At 37.4% G+C, this 13,631-nt stretch overlaps 1 protein-coding gene across 3 annotated transcripts in view; it reads right to left on the reverse strand.

The window, feature by feature from the left end:
• Window positions 1-13,631, reverse strand: part of RNGTT (RNA guanylyltransferase and 5'-phosphatase) — a 271,692-nt gene that overhangs the window by 184,409 nt on the left and 73,652 nt on the right. For all 3 annotated transcript variants that reach the window (XM_012638249.1, XM_012638248.1, XM_012638247.1), the window contains one exon: window positions 1,878-2,013. In XM_012638249.1, the coding sequence (XP_012493703.1) occupies window positions 1,878-2,013 (136 nt within the window). The remainder of the gene's footprint in view (window positions 1-1,877; window positions 2,014-13,631) is intronic.

The raw sequence follows: 13,631 nt of genomic DNA on the forward strand, positions 1-13,631 counted from the left end.
ATAAAACAAAGTCAACAAAAACTACAATATTTCTTCCATTCCCATGGACCAACTATCAGAGTTGCCACAAATGTCTATGATGTTTATAGACTACACAACTTCAGAGATGCCAGTCACATCAACTATAATGTGATAGGTAGATATAGATACCATGCTCATATATGTATACGGCATTTTTAATAAAAATATTTTATTACACACACTGTCACAGAAATGAAAATTTACTAGAAATAGAAAAAATACAAAAATCGAAATGTCCACCAAAGGAGGACTGGTCAAATAAATTACAGACCTGTTTATCAAACATGCCTAATGAGAATCACTTGGTCACCTGTACAGACATGTAGGCCCCTGGGAGATTCTAATTCATGAGGTCTAGGATGGGCTGTTTGGAGAGGTCATATTTTTAAACAAGCAATTTTTTAACCCTACAATTTTCACAATCAATATAGTTTGGAAACCCCAAATTATGGTGTTTATATATACAGTAGTATGCCATTCAGACATTCATGTGAAAAAGATGTCCAAAATGAATCTCTAAGTGGCAAAAATGACAAGTTACAAAACACATATAACATTTGGTTCTCTTCATGCAAAATTGTATCGTTATCCACATATGTACATATTTGACCAGAGCACTCATTTTCAACCAGGATAGAGGTACCATGACTATTCAGCATTTTTCTGGGACTAAAATGAGGCCCTAACTTCCCTAAAGATTCTGACATAATCTCTATTCAAAAATCTATGCTCTAGGTTGCTATTACTAATATAAATGTGCCATATCCCTCAGGAACAGATGTCAGATTGAGCACCCTGGTACCAAGAAAAGTCTGAAATGATGGTCATCAAAATGGTAACAGAAATTACTCTAACATTAGGAGTTTAAGTAGTTTTTACCAGCTTTTTTGTAGTGTTCTGAACTATTTTAATTTTTATTTAAATGATCCAATATATTTAGCATTGAGGAGGGGAAAGCTATTAGCATGGGAGAAAGTTAAAACAGTTTTAATCAAGTAACTTTATGATTACTAAATACAGATTTTCTGGAATGGCAAAATTCTTATCAGCTTTAAAAATTCAAATGTAAAAGGAACAGTGGTTGTTCTCAAAGTCAGATCTCCCAGATAATAAGGATAAGAGGGGAAAATGCATTCACGTTTTGCATCAGCCATTACTGTACCCAACTATTTTTATTTAAATGATCCAATATATTTAGCACTGAGGAGGGGAAAGCTATTAGCATGGGAGAAAGTTAAAACAGTTTTAATCAAGTAACTTTATGATTACTAAATACAGATTTTCTGGAATGGCAAAATTCTTATCAGCTTTAAAAATTCAAATGTAAAAGGAACAGTGGTTGTTCTCAAAGGCATGATTCTCTTTAAACAAGGACTTATAGCCTAACAGCCAAGGGAAAATGTGATTATGTAGTATTATGTAATTAAAATACAACTGAAAAGTAAAATAATACAATAAAATTCATCTTTTTCCACCAAGAATTATTTTTTTCAATCACAAAGAAAACAAATTAAGATTTAACTTTGTTCACTTTTTCTCATAATGAGCAACAACGAACAATACAGAATTCATTTAACTCCCTTTCCATATATGTAACAACTTTATCCACTAAAGAAAACATCTCTAAATCCTATTTATGTTCAAAGATTAAGTTGGCAGATCCCTCTTTAAAAGGAACTTGATTCAATCTAAGTGCAAGTAAGAAATAAACAAAATTTAACATCCTAATAAAAATTAGATTCAATTCTAACCATTATAATAAAAACATACATTTACTTACAAGAAAAAGAAAAATGACAATATTTAATTTAAAAAACAAAAAACTATATACAAATATATACAAAAATAGGACTTACCCCATCTAAGAGCGTATTTGATAAATGCATCCGGAGATCTTTACGAAATGGAAATTCCAGATTTGAAACATGGAACACTGAATTGTCTCTATCAATCATAAAAACCTCATTTGTGCCATCAATTAACATCATGTACCTGTAGATGAAACATTATAAAGGTAATATTACAGTATAATATCAAAAATAGGGTCATAAAAAGTAACAGTTAAACTGGTCTTCCTTAGACTTAAGACATCTTTGTGGAGTAACGTTCACTAGAGTCCATCTTTCTATTACACAGATTAAAGTATTAATAGCACAAATAATTTTTTAATTTTTTTTCATTTCCTATAGAAAACACAAGAATATAGGGAAATCTAAGTTTTTTATGGAGACAATGTGAAGTCCAGGAGCAATCTTATGAACCCGTCTTGAGAGAATAGTTCTCTAATTTATATTAGATCTTAAACATCAAGTCTTCCAAAGTGTACTAGACACAAAAACACACATGTATATAATTGCATTTTATTGGCTCAGAAACTATATATATTAGGTATTATTCTCTACACTTTGAAATAGAAAAAAACAGGGAAAAAGTAACTGATTTGCAAATGGCCAGACCTCAAACTATTCAATCCTCCTTCTACCACACCCATCAGTAAAACAGCTAATCCCTGTCTTTGAATCAATATCATGAGGTAGCCAGATATCAAAATCTCAGGTATAATTTTTGTTCTCATTCATGGCTAAAAACTAAAATTTTTAGTTTTTAAACACACCCATAAGAATTTTTATTAGCCCCTATCTTCTTAAACCCAATCAACACATGGGGAAATTTGTACATTTAACAATCTGTCATTCTGCAAATGGTCAAGTTACTATTACAGATTCCCCATCAGCAGATCATCGACAATGGAACTCTATTTCACACCATACATAAAAATAAAGCCCAAAATTAAAGTTGAGGAAATTGCAGATTGGGAGGCAATGCTACCAGATCAATAATGACAAGAACTGGGGTAAAAATGGAGATTATACCAGGTACCAAAATTTTCAAGGAATGAAAGAAAATTGACAGCAAAAAAGAAGGAGTAGGAGGTTTAAAGGTATGAGTCTCAAAGAAACAATCATTTTGTTAGGTTGTTCTGTCTGGTGTTAAATGAAAGAGCGGAAGAATAATGATCTGGATGTACCACTGAAAATGGAAGAGAACACTGATTGAACGATCCAATCTCCTACTCACAAGGTATATAAAGTATATCAGAAAAAAGCAGGAACAACTGAAAGATGGAGCTGAATCAAGCTAAGATCAGGGAACAGAAGAAACAGTTAATGAAGAGATGCAAGCTAATAGAGTATAAGGAAGTTGATATAACAGAGGATAATTGGTTTATGATAAACAAATGTTCTAAAGAGTCAAGTACACATGTTTAGGGCAGGTGGGGAGAAACAGACCTGATTAAGGTAAAAGAAGTATGCAAACAACAGGGGGAAGACCAGCAAAGGAGACCAAAGGGGCTTACATTATAGGACTAGATTATGAAGCATACTGTTACTTGCTGTTTCCAAAATAATTAGGTACAGCAGGCCCCTAGGGAGGAAATGGAGAGCTCAGTACCTTGCTACATATTGAAACGACTGCAGCCCTGATAGATGTGGAATGTGGAGATTCAGGTTTCACTAGGAAAAATAAAATTAGCCTCAGTCTGGACTGACTATACATCTGAAAGACTCCTAGACCAAATACCAGACCAGCAGGCTCAGAGACAACAGGAACACTTAATTTCCAAGGCCCTCTTGCACACGCTTTTCAAAAGCAGCAATTCCTGGTAGACAAAATCTAAGCTTCTTGGAAGAAGTAAGCTGTGGCCAGGAGCGGTGGCTCACGCCTGTAATCCTAGCACTATGGGAGGCTGAGGCGGGAGGATTGCTTGAGCTCAGAAGTTCGAGACCAGCCTGAGCAAGAGTGAGACCCTGTCTCTACCAACAAAGAAAAAAAAAAAATTAGCCAAGCATGGTGGCGTGCACCTGTAGTCCCAGCTACTTGGGAGGCTGAGGAAGGAGGATCACTTGAGCCCAGGAGTTTGAGGTTGCTGTGAGCTAGACTGATGTCACAGCACTCTAGCCCAGGAGTCAGAGCAAGGTGAGACCCTCTCTGCAAAAAAATAAATAAATAAATAAAAACAAGCTTTGTCCTGGATTGTGTTTCAAAAGGAACTTAAGTCAACATAAGGAAAGGTCAAATAAAAAGCAATTATGAATGAAATCCCTATCAAAATACCAATGACATTCTTCATAGAAATAGAAAAGAAAAATCCTAAAATTTATATGCAATCACAAAAGACCTCAAATAGCCAAAGCAACCCTGAGCAAAAAGCTGGAGAGATCACACTGCCTGACTTCAAAATTTACTACAAAGCTACAGTAACCAAATCAGCATGGGACTGCTATAAAAACAGACACATAGACCAACAAAATAGAATAGAACATGCAGATATAAATCCACTCATTTACAGCTAACTTCAACAAAGGCACCAAAAACATACAATGGGGAAAGGACAGTCTCTTCCATCAATGGTACTAGGAAAACTGGATAACCACATGCAAAAGAATGAAACTGGACTCCATTTCTTGTCATATGCAAAAATCAAATCAAAATGAATTAAAGACTTATATCTAAGACCTGAACCTATGAAACCACTAGACGAAAACATTGGGGAAATCCTTGGGGATATTGAGCCAGGAAAATTTTTTTGGGTAAGACTTCAAAAGTACAGGCAACCAAACAAAAAAGCAGACAAATGGGATTACATCAAGCTAAAAAGCTTCTGCACGGCAAAGGAAACAATTAACATAGTAAAAAGACAACCCACAGAATGAGAGAAAAATACATGGAAACTATCCATCTGACAAGGCATTAATAACCAGAATATATAAGGAGTTCAAACAACTCAATTCAATAGCGGGGGAAAAAAAAAAAACAAACCAAAAATCCAATTTAAAAATGGGCAAATGATTTGAAAACACATTCCTCAAAAGAAGACATACAAATGGCCAACAGGTATACGAAAAAATGTTCAACATCACTAAACAAAGACATGCAAATTAAAACTACAATGAGCCCTTTTTTGCACCCTTCCTTCGGCTCTCCCTTTGCTGTGACAATGGGGGTCATCATCTGTGGCGTATATATCATGCTCTATAAACCTATATCTTGCTATTGCCCTATAATCATATCTTCCTCTCCTCAATAAACCTCGTTTTCGTGCTTGCCTTAAAAAAAAAAAAAAACACTACAATGAAATATCATCTTATCCCAGTTAAAATGGTTTCTACCAAAAAGACAAGGAATAACAGATGCTGGTGAGGAGGTGGAGAAAGCGGAACCTTTGCACAGTATTGCTAGCAATGTATGTTAGTATAGCCGCTACAGAGAAGAGTATGGAGGTTCCTTAAAAAACTAAAATTAGATCTACGATGTGATCTGGCAATTCCACTACTGGGTATACATCCAAAAGAAAGGAAATCGATATATGAAACAGATATCTGCACTCCCATATTTACTGCAACACTATTCACAATAGCCAAAATATGGAATCAACCTAAGTGCCCATCAACTGATGAATGGATTTAAAACGTGTGTTGCATATACACGATGGAATATTATTCAGCCATAAAAAAGAATGAATCCTGTCATTTGCAACGACACGGCTGGAACTAGAGGCCATTATGTTAAGTGAAACAAGATAGGCACAGAAAGACAAATGTCACATGTTCTCATTCATATAGGAGAGTTAAAAAAGTAGATCTCATGAAGATAGAGAGTAGACTGGTGGTTACAAGAAGCCAGGAAGAGGAGGGAATAGTTGGGGGGTGGGGGGAGCAATGAAGAGAATTTGATTAATGGGTATAAATATACTGTTAATAAAAGATACAAGGCCTAGCATTCAATAGATCAGTAGGGTGACTATAGTTTATAATAATTTACTATACATTTCAAAATAGCTAGAAGAGAATAATTCAAATGTTTCTAGCATAAAGAAAAGATAAATATTTAAGGTGATAGATATCCAAAGTACACTGATTTCATCTTTTTAAATTATATGACTATATTAAATTATCACATGTACCCTGAAAATATGTACATCTATTATGTATTGATTTAAAACAGCAATTTCAAAAAAAAAAAAAAAAAGGCAATTAGGTCGGGCATGGTGGCTCATGCCTGTAATCCTAGAACGCTGAGAGGATCCTCCAAAGCAGGAGGATTGCTTGAGGTCAGGGGTTCCAGCCCAACCTGAGCAAGAGTGAGACCCCATCTCTACAAAAAATAGAAAAATTAGCTGGGAGTGGTGGCAGGTACCTGTAGCCCCAGCTACTCAAGAGACTGAAGCAGAAAGATAGCTTCAGCCCAGGAGTTTGAGGTTGTAGTGAGCTACAATGATACCACTGCACCTCTAGCTGAGGCAATCAAGCAAGACTGTCTTCAAAAAAAAAGAGGCAATTATGACATCATCTACAGAAACATATGGAAGATACACAATCCATCATGTTTATGGACTCAGGCCAACATTTTGCAAAGCTTGGTGTTCACTAAAGGGTATTTCAAGACAAAATAAGTTAGGGAAACAGATCTTTCTCTTAGAGAATCGAGACATATATTAGGATATTTAAAGTCATGAGAAAAATATAAATAAGTCTGTTTATCTTATTTAGCCCATTGTTTCCTAAATTTCATCCTGACATTTGTTAATATTTGACAGGACTAACATTCTGTATTTACATTTGGGAAAAGCTGACCTATGCTAATAAATTTTAGAATTCAGAAAAAAATGGTTTGCCTCTTCTAATTATATGTGATGATGATGATGATGATGATGATGATGATGATGATGATAGAAATATTTCCCTTTTCACTGGTTGTCCAGAAATTCAGAATTAAATTTAACGTTCAAATAGAATAATTACTAAATCCTAGGATGATGGTATGCTTATTTGAGATAAGATAAATGTGTATCTTATTATCAGATCCTTCTTTTTTTTTTTGAGACAGAGCCTCACCCTATCGCCCGGGCTAGAGTGCCATGGCATCAGCCTAGCTCACAGCAACCTCAAACTCCTGGGCTCAAGTAATCCTCCTGCCTCAGCCTCCCAAGTAGCTAGGACTATAGGTATGCGCCACTATGCCCGGCTAATTTTTCCTATTACTTTTAGTTGTCCAGCTAATTTCCTTCTATTTTTAGTAGAGATGGGGTCTCACTCTTGCTCAGGCTGGTCTCAAACTCCTGAGCTCAAACGATCCACTGGCCTTGGCCTCCCAGAGTGCTGGAATTACAGGCGTGAGCCACCGCGCCCAGCCGGATCCTTCTTTTTAAATCAAATAGAAAGAACATCAATTAAAAGAAAATACTGTCTATGTACGTATGTGTATAAAAAGATTTAAAAGGCCAGGGAGTAAAAAGCTTTAGAGGACAATTTGCTACAAAGGACTGTTCATGGAAAACACAACTTGTACCTGCAGAGATACCAGAGAAATTATTTATCAGTTGGTACTTAGGGATTCTTCTGCACATATAAATTTTCAGGCTTTGAAACGCATGTTTCTGGGCCGTAATTTTTGGTTTGAACTCTAGTCAGTCCAAATCATACTCTTTTGTTACATGATACATAAAGTAACAAGTGATTTCATGTTAGGAAATGAGGAAGGTAGAAATATTCCCATACCACTCCAAAGTCTCTGAAGGCAGCCAAATTCTTTCAAAAAGAGGTAACTATCTCACATACTGCCAGATAATGACTTAGTATATAACTTTCTACTTTCAGTGAATGCATCACTAGTGCAATCTTATTAATTAGAAAATTATCTCAATTACAAATGTAATAATCAGAATTATTATTTGTATTATATCCATTCTCATTAAAAATAAAATTTAATTAATTCAGTAGATGTATCACTGAATGAGAAAATGATGGTTCACTATTTATATTTAAGTGTATATACCAAAGTTATATAAATTACAGAAAAGCCAAATTCATAAACCACTGTAAATGCAGGTTTCCTAGCTTGACTAAATCTCTCAGGGCAGTCACTGATAAGTCAGGTATGTAATCAAGTAAAATCACTAAATATACATTAATAAAATTTAGGAAGTACATAACTAAAGAAGAGGAAAATTGAGGGAAAATATTGGTAACTAATAGCACCTTAGAGTCCTAATTCACATTCCTACTGCAGTATGAGAGCAAGTGGTCTTTAAACATCTTATAATTTAAACTTACTACCAATTCACACCCAACTCTGATCATCAATTACACTTCTAGAAATTTATCTTATACTCTATGAAGGCAAAAATCGTATCTATTTTGCTCTTTCCCACAGACTAAGTGCCTTGCACAATATACTTGAATATATACAGAAGGCATTCAATAAATACTTGTTGAGCAAGGATATCTGTCCAAGAAAGTTCATCATAATATTTTATAACAGTGAAAAGGTAAAAAGTGAAATGTCCATCATTCAGCAGATAGTTTAAATAAATATTACATATCTGTGTAAAAGCATACCATGCAAGCATTTTATTTTTTTAAACAGAGTCTCACTCTGTTGCTCAGGCTAGAGGTACAGTGGTATCATCATAGCTCACCGCAACCCCAAACTTGTGGATTCCTGTGCCATTCCTGCCTCAGTCTCCGAAGTAGCTGGGACTACAGGCACATGCCACCATGCCGGGCTAATTTTTCTATATTTTGTAGTGATGCGGTCTCGCTCAGGCTGGTCTTGAACTCCTGAGCTCAAGCAATCCTCCTGTCTCGGCTTCCCAAAGTGCTAGGATTACAGGTGTGAACCACTGGGCCTGGCCCATATGCAAGCATTTTTAAATGATGATAAAATTTTTCATTAATATACAAAGATTTATTTCCATGCTTGGGGGAGGCAAAAAATAGAAAGAGCTTTACAATATATTAAGTGGGAAAAAAGTAATTTAAAAGTCAGAATGCATAATATAATTATAGGGGAAAGGGAAAGGATAAAGCTGTGTGTACATAGTAAATAAAGATAGACAGGAATGCCCACACCGAAATATTAAGAATTATCATCTCTGTGTAGTGGAACTACAATGATATTTGCTTTCCTCATTACACTTTCGTGTATTTTCAAAATTTTTAGAAGTAAACATAAACTTCTTTTTTTTAAACAATTTCTTTTAAAGGCGGGGGGGGGGAGTTAAAGCAACAAAGCAAAAAAAAAAAAAAACCACCAAACCAGAAATACAGTCTAATTAGACTCAGAGAAACATCTTCCCTTCGCAAAGTGGCAATGAAATGAGACAGGATGATAAACCTTGCTCTTCATACCACAGCAGCTTCAAAAACAAGTATTCCTCCTCTCCCATCATAGAGCTTCCATACTAGAGCTTTTTGGTGGGCAATAAAAACAAAAAAGCTGATCATTTAAATTGATTTATTTCACTACCATCTCTATCCATTTTCACTAATCCCTATCAAACTCATTATGGTTTTTCTCTTTCAGTGATTAATCAATTAATTTTAAAAATCTTTATTAAAGAGCCAAGCAGGGGTCAGGCTAGATGCCAGGCAGTGCTAGATGCTAGAAATGTAACAGTGAAAAGCACAGACTTTCTTCTCAACTTCATATAATTTACACATTCTTAACAAGAAAACAATACATTAAACAAATAATTCCAAGCATAGTGAGTATTACAACAGCAAAGCACAAGATGTTACAGGAGCAAACAAAAGGTAGAATCTCTCAGAGTTTGGAGATCAGGGAAAGCACCCCTGAGGAATTCATGCGTTGCCAATAACAGATTGTACATTACTGAGCAATTACTATGTGCTGAGCAGTGTTCAAAGCACTTTACATTTATTAATTCATTTAATCCTTCTAACAACCTTACCAGTAGATAAAATTATTATCTCCATTTTCCAGATGAGGAAACTGAGGCACACATAAGTAACCTGCCCGAGGTAATAAAGCTGAAAAAATAGCAAAACTGATATTAAAGCCTAGACAACAGTTTATTTCTATAGCCTCTACAGTATACTGCCTCTGATCTGCAGTATGTAGGAGTTAACCAAGCAAACACTCGTGGGGTGGGAGAGAAAGGGAAATTGGGGGCTGGGGGCACTACACAGACTAGCACATGCAATATCCTTCAAGACAGAATGTGGCAATGTTCTGGCAACTAAAAAAGGTCTAGAATACTGAAACATAAAGAGAAAGCAAGAAATGGGATGGCAGGAGACTAGAGAAGTAGTTAGGAACATAGGAATTATAAAGCCTACTTTTAATTTTACTCTAGAAAATAGAAAACCACTTGTATGACAAATCCTAATGGATAATTCAAACACAGGTGATTTAATATGGAAAACTGATTACACCGATATTGGAAAGCTGAAAAGGTAAAACAGGAAGCCTGAAGTAACCCAGAGATTAATAACTGCAGGAAGCACTACCACCCACAGGACTAGGGGAACAAAATGGAAGCGGTCTGTTATCAGAAGCTAGGATCTTGGAGGAAGAGCTTTATGGTGCTATGCCTGAGAGAGGGTAAAGGAGGTCCATGCAGCTGAGTGCTCAAACCTCTAAGGAGGTGACACCATATGGCTGGTACCTGGATCTCTAAGGAGAGGAGCCCCACAGCTCAAGTTTGAATCCCTATGAAGAGGCACCAAATGGAGGATGCTCAAACCGATAAGGGAACACAGTCCAGTAGGTTAGGAAGTGACACAGGTGGCACTCTATCTGCCTAGTATGCCCCACCCAGAAGCTGGTATCTCTGAGAGGGAGCAGCAAGACTAGTGCTGTGAGTGCCAAAAGAAGATGGAGAATGGAGTGATAGTTTATCCTCTGCTGTTGGAAGTGTCCTTAGGCAAATCGGAAACTAGGGAAGTCCCTTCTCTCACCTTCCAAATTCCTGCCAGTGCTCCCAATGGTAAAACCAGACAGGAAACGAGTTGGCAAGGGAGTCTGGGAAATATAGGTCAGGGAGTCCCAGCCCCCCAACACAGTACAAAAGGATGGAACTGAACCGAGAGGCAGTAGGTAAATAAATGCGGACCAATGAAAGGTTTTAAGCAAACTAATGACATGATCTGAAGCGCATTTTTGTTTTTTTGGTTTTTTTGATACAGAGCCTCACCCCGCTGTCAGGTCTAGAGTGCAGTGACGTCAGCGTAGCTCACTGCAACCTCAAACTCCTGGGCTCAAGGGATCCTTCTGCCTCAGCCTTCCAAGTAGCTGGGACTCAGGCATGTGCCACCATGCCTGGCTAATTGTTTCTATATATTTTTAGTTGTCCATCTAATTTCTTTCTATGTTTTTTTTAGTAGAGATGGGGTACTCGTTCTTGCTCAGGCTGCTCTCAAACTCCTGAGCTCGAACAGTCCTCCCACCTTGGCCTCCCAGAGTGCTAGGATTACAGGCATGAGCCACCACACCCAGCCCTCACGTGCATTTTTAAAAGTTCGCCCCCCACATAATACATACTTCAACAGGATAGGGGCCAATCTGTAGATGAGAAATTATGAGGCCCCTGTAATAGACCAAGTGAGGAACCACAGAGGCTGGGACTATAGTGGTAACAATAGTTTAAAGATAAATGGATAAATTCAAGAAATTTAAAAGGTAGACTGACAGTAATTCAATATGCTACTTACTGAATATGTGCCTGAGAGAACAAGAGATGTCAAGGAACACTTCCAAGCTTCTGGTTTAAGGAACTGAGTACATTTACTGGGCTATGGGGCATTTAAAAAGGAAGGAGCAACTGTTCCGTTTTGTTTGGGAGAAATGACAAGACACCAGGAGTTCAGTTTTGGATATGGACAATTGCATTTTCACAATGGAAACCAAAGGCCTAGATTTTTCTCTATCCCTATCCCTAGCAAGCTGGAAATAAGCTTAGGATCCAAGCCAGACAATCAAATGTTCCTTTCCCAAGACTTTTAACTTGAGTGAGTGACAAAGAGACACAAGAATAGTTGAAAAATTATTCATAGCAACAGCAGAGACATTGTTAGCAAGTGCCACTGGTGGCTTCCTACTCCAAGTGTTCTATGCCCTGACCCTGGCTCTGCTCCTTGCCACTGGCTTCCCTTGACTCCTAGCTATTTTCCAAAAGTAGTTCACTTGAGCCTTCAACATATTCCTTTGCATAAAGTAGCCAAAGTTCATTTCTACTGCTTACAGTCAAGAATGCTAAAATATGCTGATTCTTTTTTTTCTTTTTGCCCACTATAGACAGCTGAATACAAGTAAGTTCAATGTGGCTATGATATAACCCCACTGTTATGTCTCCAATATATCCTCAATAACAAAAGTTACATAATAATAGCTCTTTACATACTAACCTCATGCCAAGAGACATGCTATCTATTCCTCATCCTTCAACAGAGACAAGTATATGATGCTAAGCCCGGAGTTTACTTTTCTCTTGCAAGAATTGACTATCAAACCTCTGCCATTTCTATACCAGCTACATTTCCTCTCATTTCTATTCCCAATAGAATTGACACACAAGTCCCTGAAACCTCATTCTCAAAGTTGTAGAAGTATACAGAAATAAATTCAGATATGATAAAATTTCTTAGAAAGAAAATTCAGGGTTTAGAACACTTTCCCAGATAGAATTTATAAACCTTTCTAACACAAGAGCAGCTGGACAGACCATGCCCACTACCCACTAACACCTGTCACATGTTCTAAAAACAATGTAAGACAGCTGACTTGCCAAACTCCGGCTCTCTTCCCTCCGCATGGTGGGCTTATGCAGACTTTGCCTGTTTCTCTCACTAGCTCACAGCTCAGTAAATTCTCTCTTATACCTGACAATCTCTTTTGCAAGGAATATACACGTCCTCTTTAACTCACTTTTTTCCTCTTTCAACCCTTAAAAAAGCAGGGGGTGGGAATTTTATGCCAAGTATATTTTACCACAATTTCTTTTAAGAGAAAAAACATGGCTGGGCGCAGTGGCTCACGCCTGTAATCCCAGCACTCTGGGAGGCTGAGGTGGGAGGGTAGTTCAAGGTCAGGAGTTCGAGACCAGCCTGAGCAAGAGTGAGACCCCCGTCTCTACTAAAAATAGAAAGAAATTAGCCAAACAACTAAAAATATATATATAGAAAAAATTAGCCGGGCATAGTGGCACATCCCCGTAGTCCCAGCTACTCAGGAGGCTGAGGCAGGAGGATCGCCTTAGCAGAGGAGTTGGAGATTGCTGGGAGAGAGGCTGACGCCACAGCACTCTAGCCCAGGCAACAGAGCGAGACGCTGTCTCGGAAAAAAAAAAGAAAAAACATTTTCCTCCTGCTTACCTCTTTTACTTAATTCCATTCATGAACCTAAGAAAACTCTGATCAAAGCTAGTGACAAATCTATATCAAGCAAAATTAAAGTAATAAGTTTTTGGGGGGTTGTTTTTTTCTTTTCCTTTTAAGAAACAGGGTCTCACCGTCACCCTGGCTAGACTGCAGTGACACCATAGCTCACCACAATCTCGAACTCCTGGGCTCAAGCGATCCTTCCGCCTCACCCTCCAGAGTAGCTGGAACTACAAGCGCACGCCACCACACCTGGCTAATTTTTTTTCTCAAACTCCTGGCCTCAGGCGATCCTCCCGCCTCGACCTCTCAAAGTGCTGGCATGAGCCACAGCACCCAGCCAAAAGTAATGAGTTTGTTAATCCATTTAGACAAAATAAAGAATCGGTGTCAGAGTCTCCTTCCCCTTGTCTTATAAAATCCAATCCG

The sequence above is a fragment of the Propithecus coquereli genome, unplaced genomic scaffold (genome assembly GCF_000956105.1).
Source record: "Propithecus coquereli isolate 6110/MARCELLA unplaced genomic scaffold, Pcoq_1.0 Scaffold127, whole genome shotgun sequence".
In the NCBI taxonomy this organism is placed as follows: domain Eukaryota; kingdom Metazoa; phylum Chordata; class Mammalia; order Primates; family Indriidae; genus Propithecus; species Propithecus coquereli.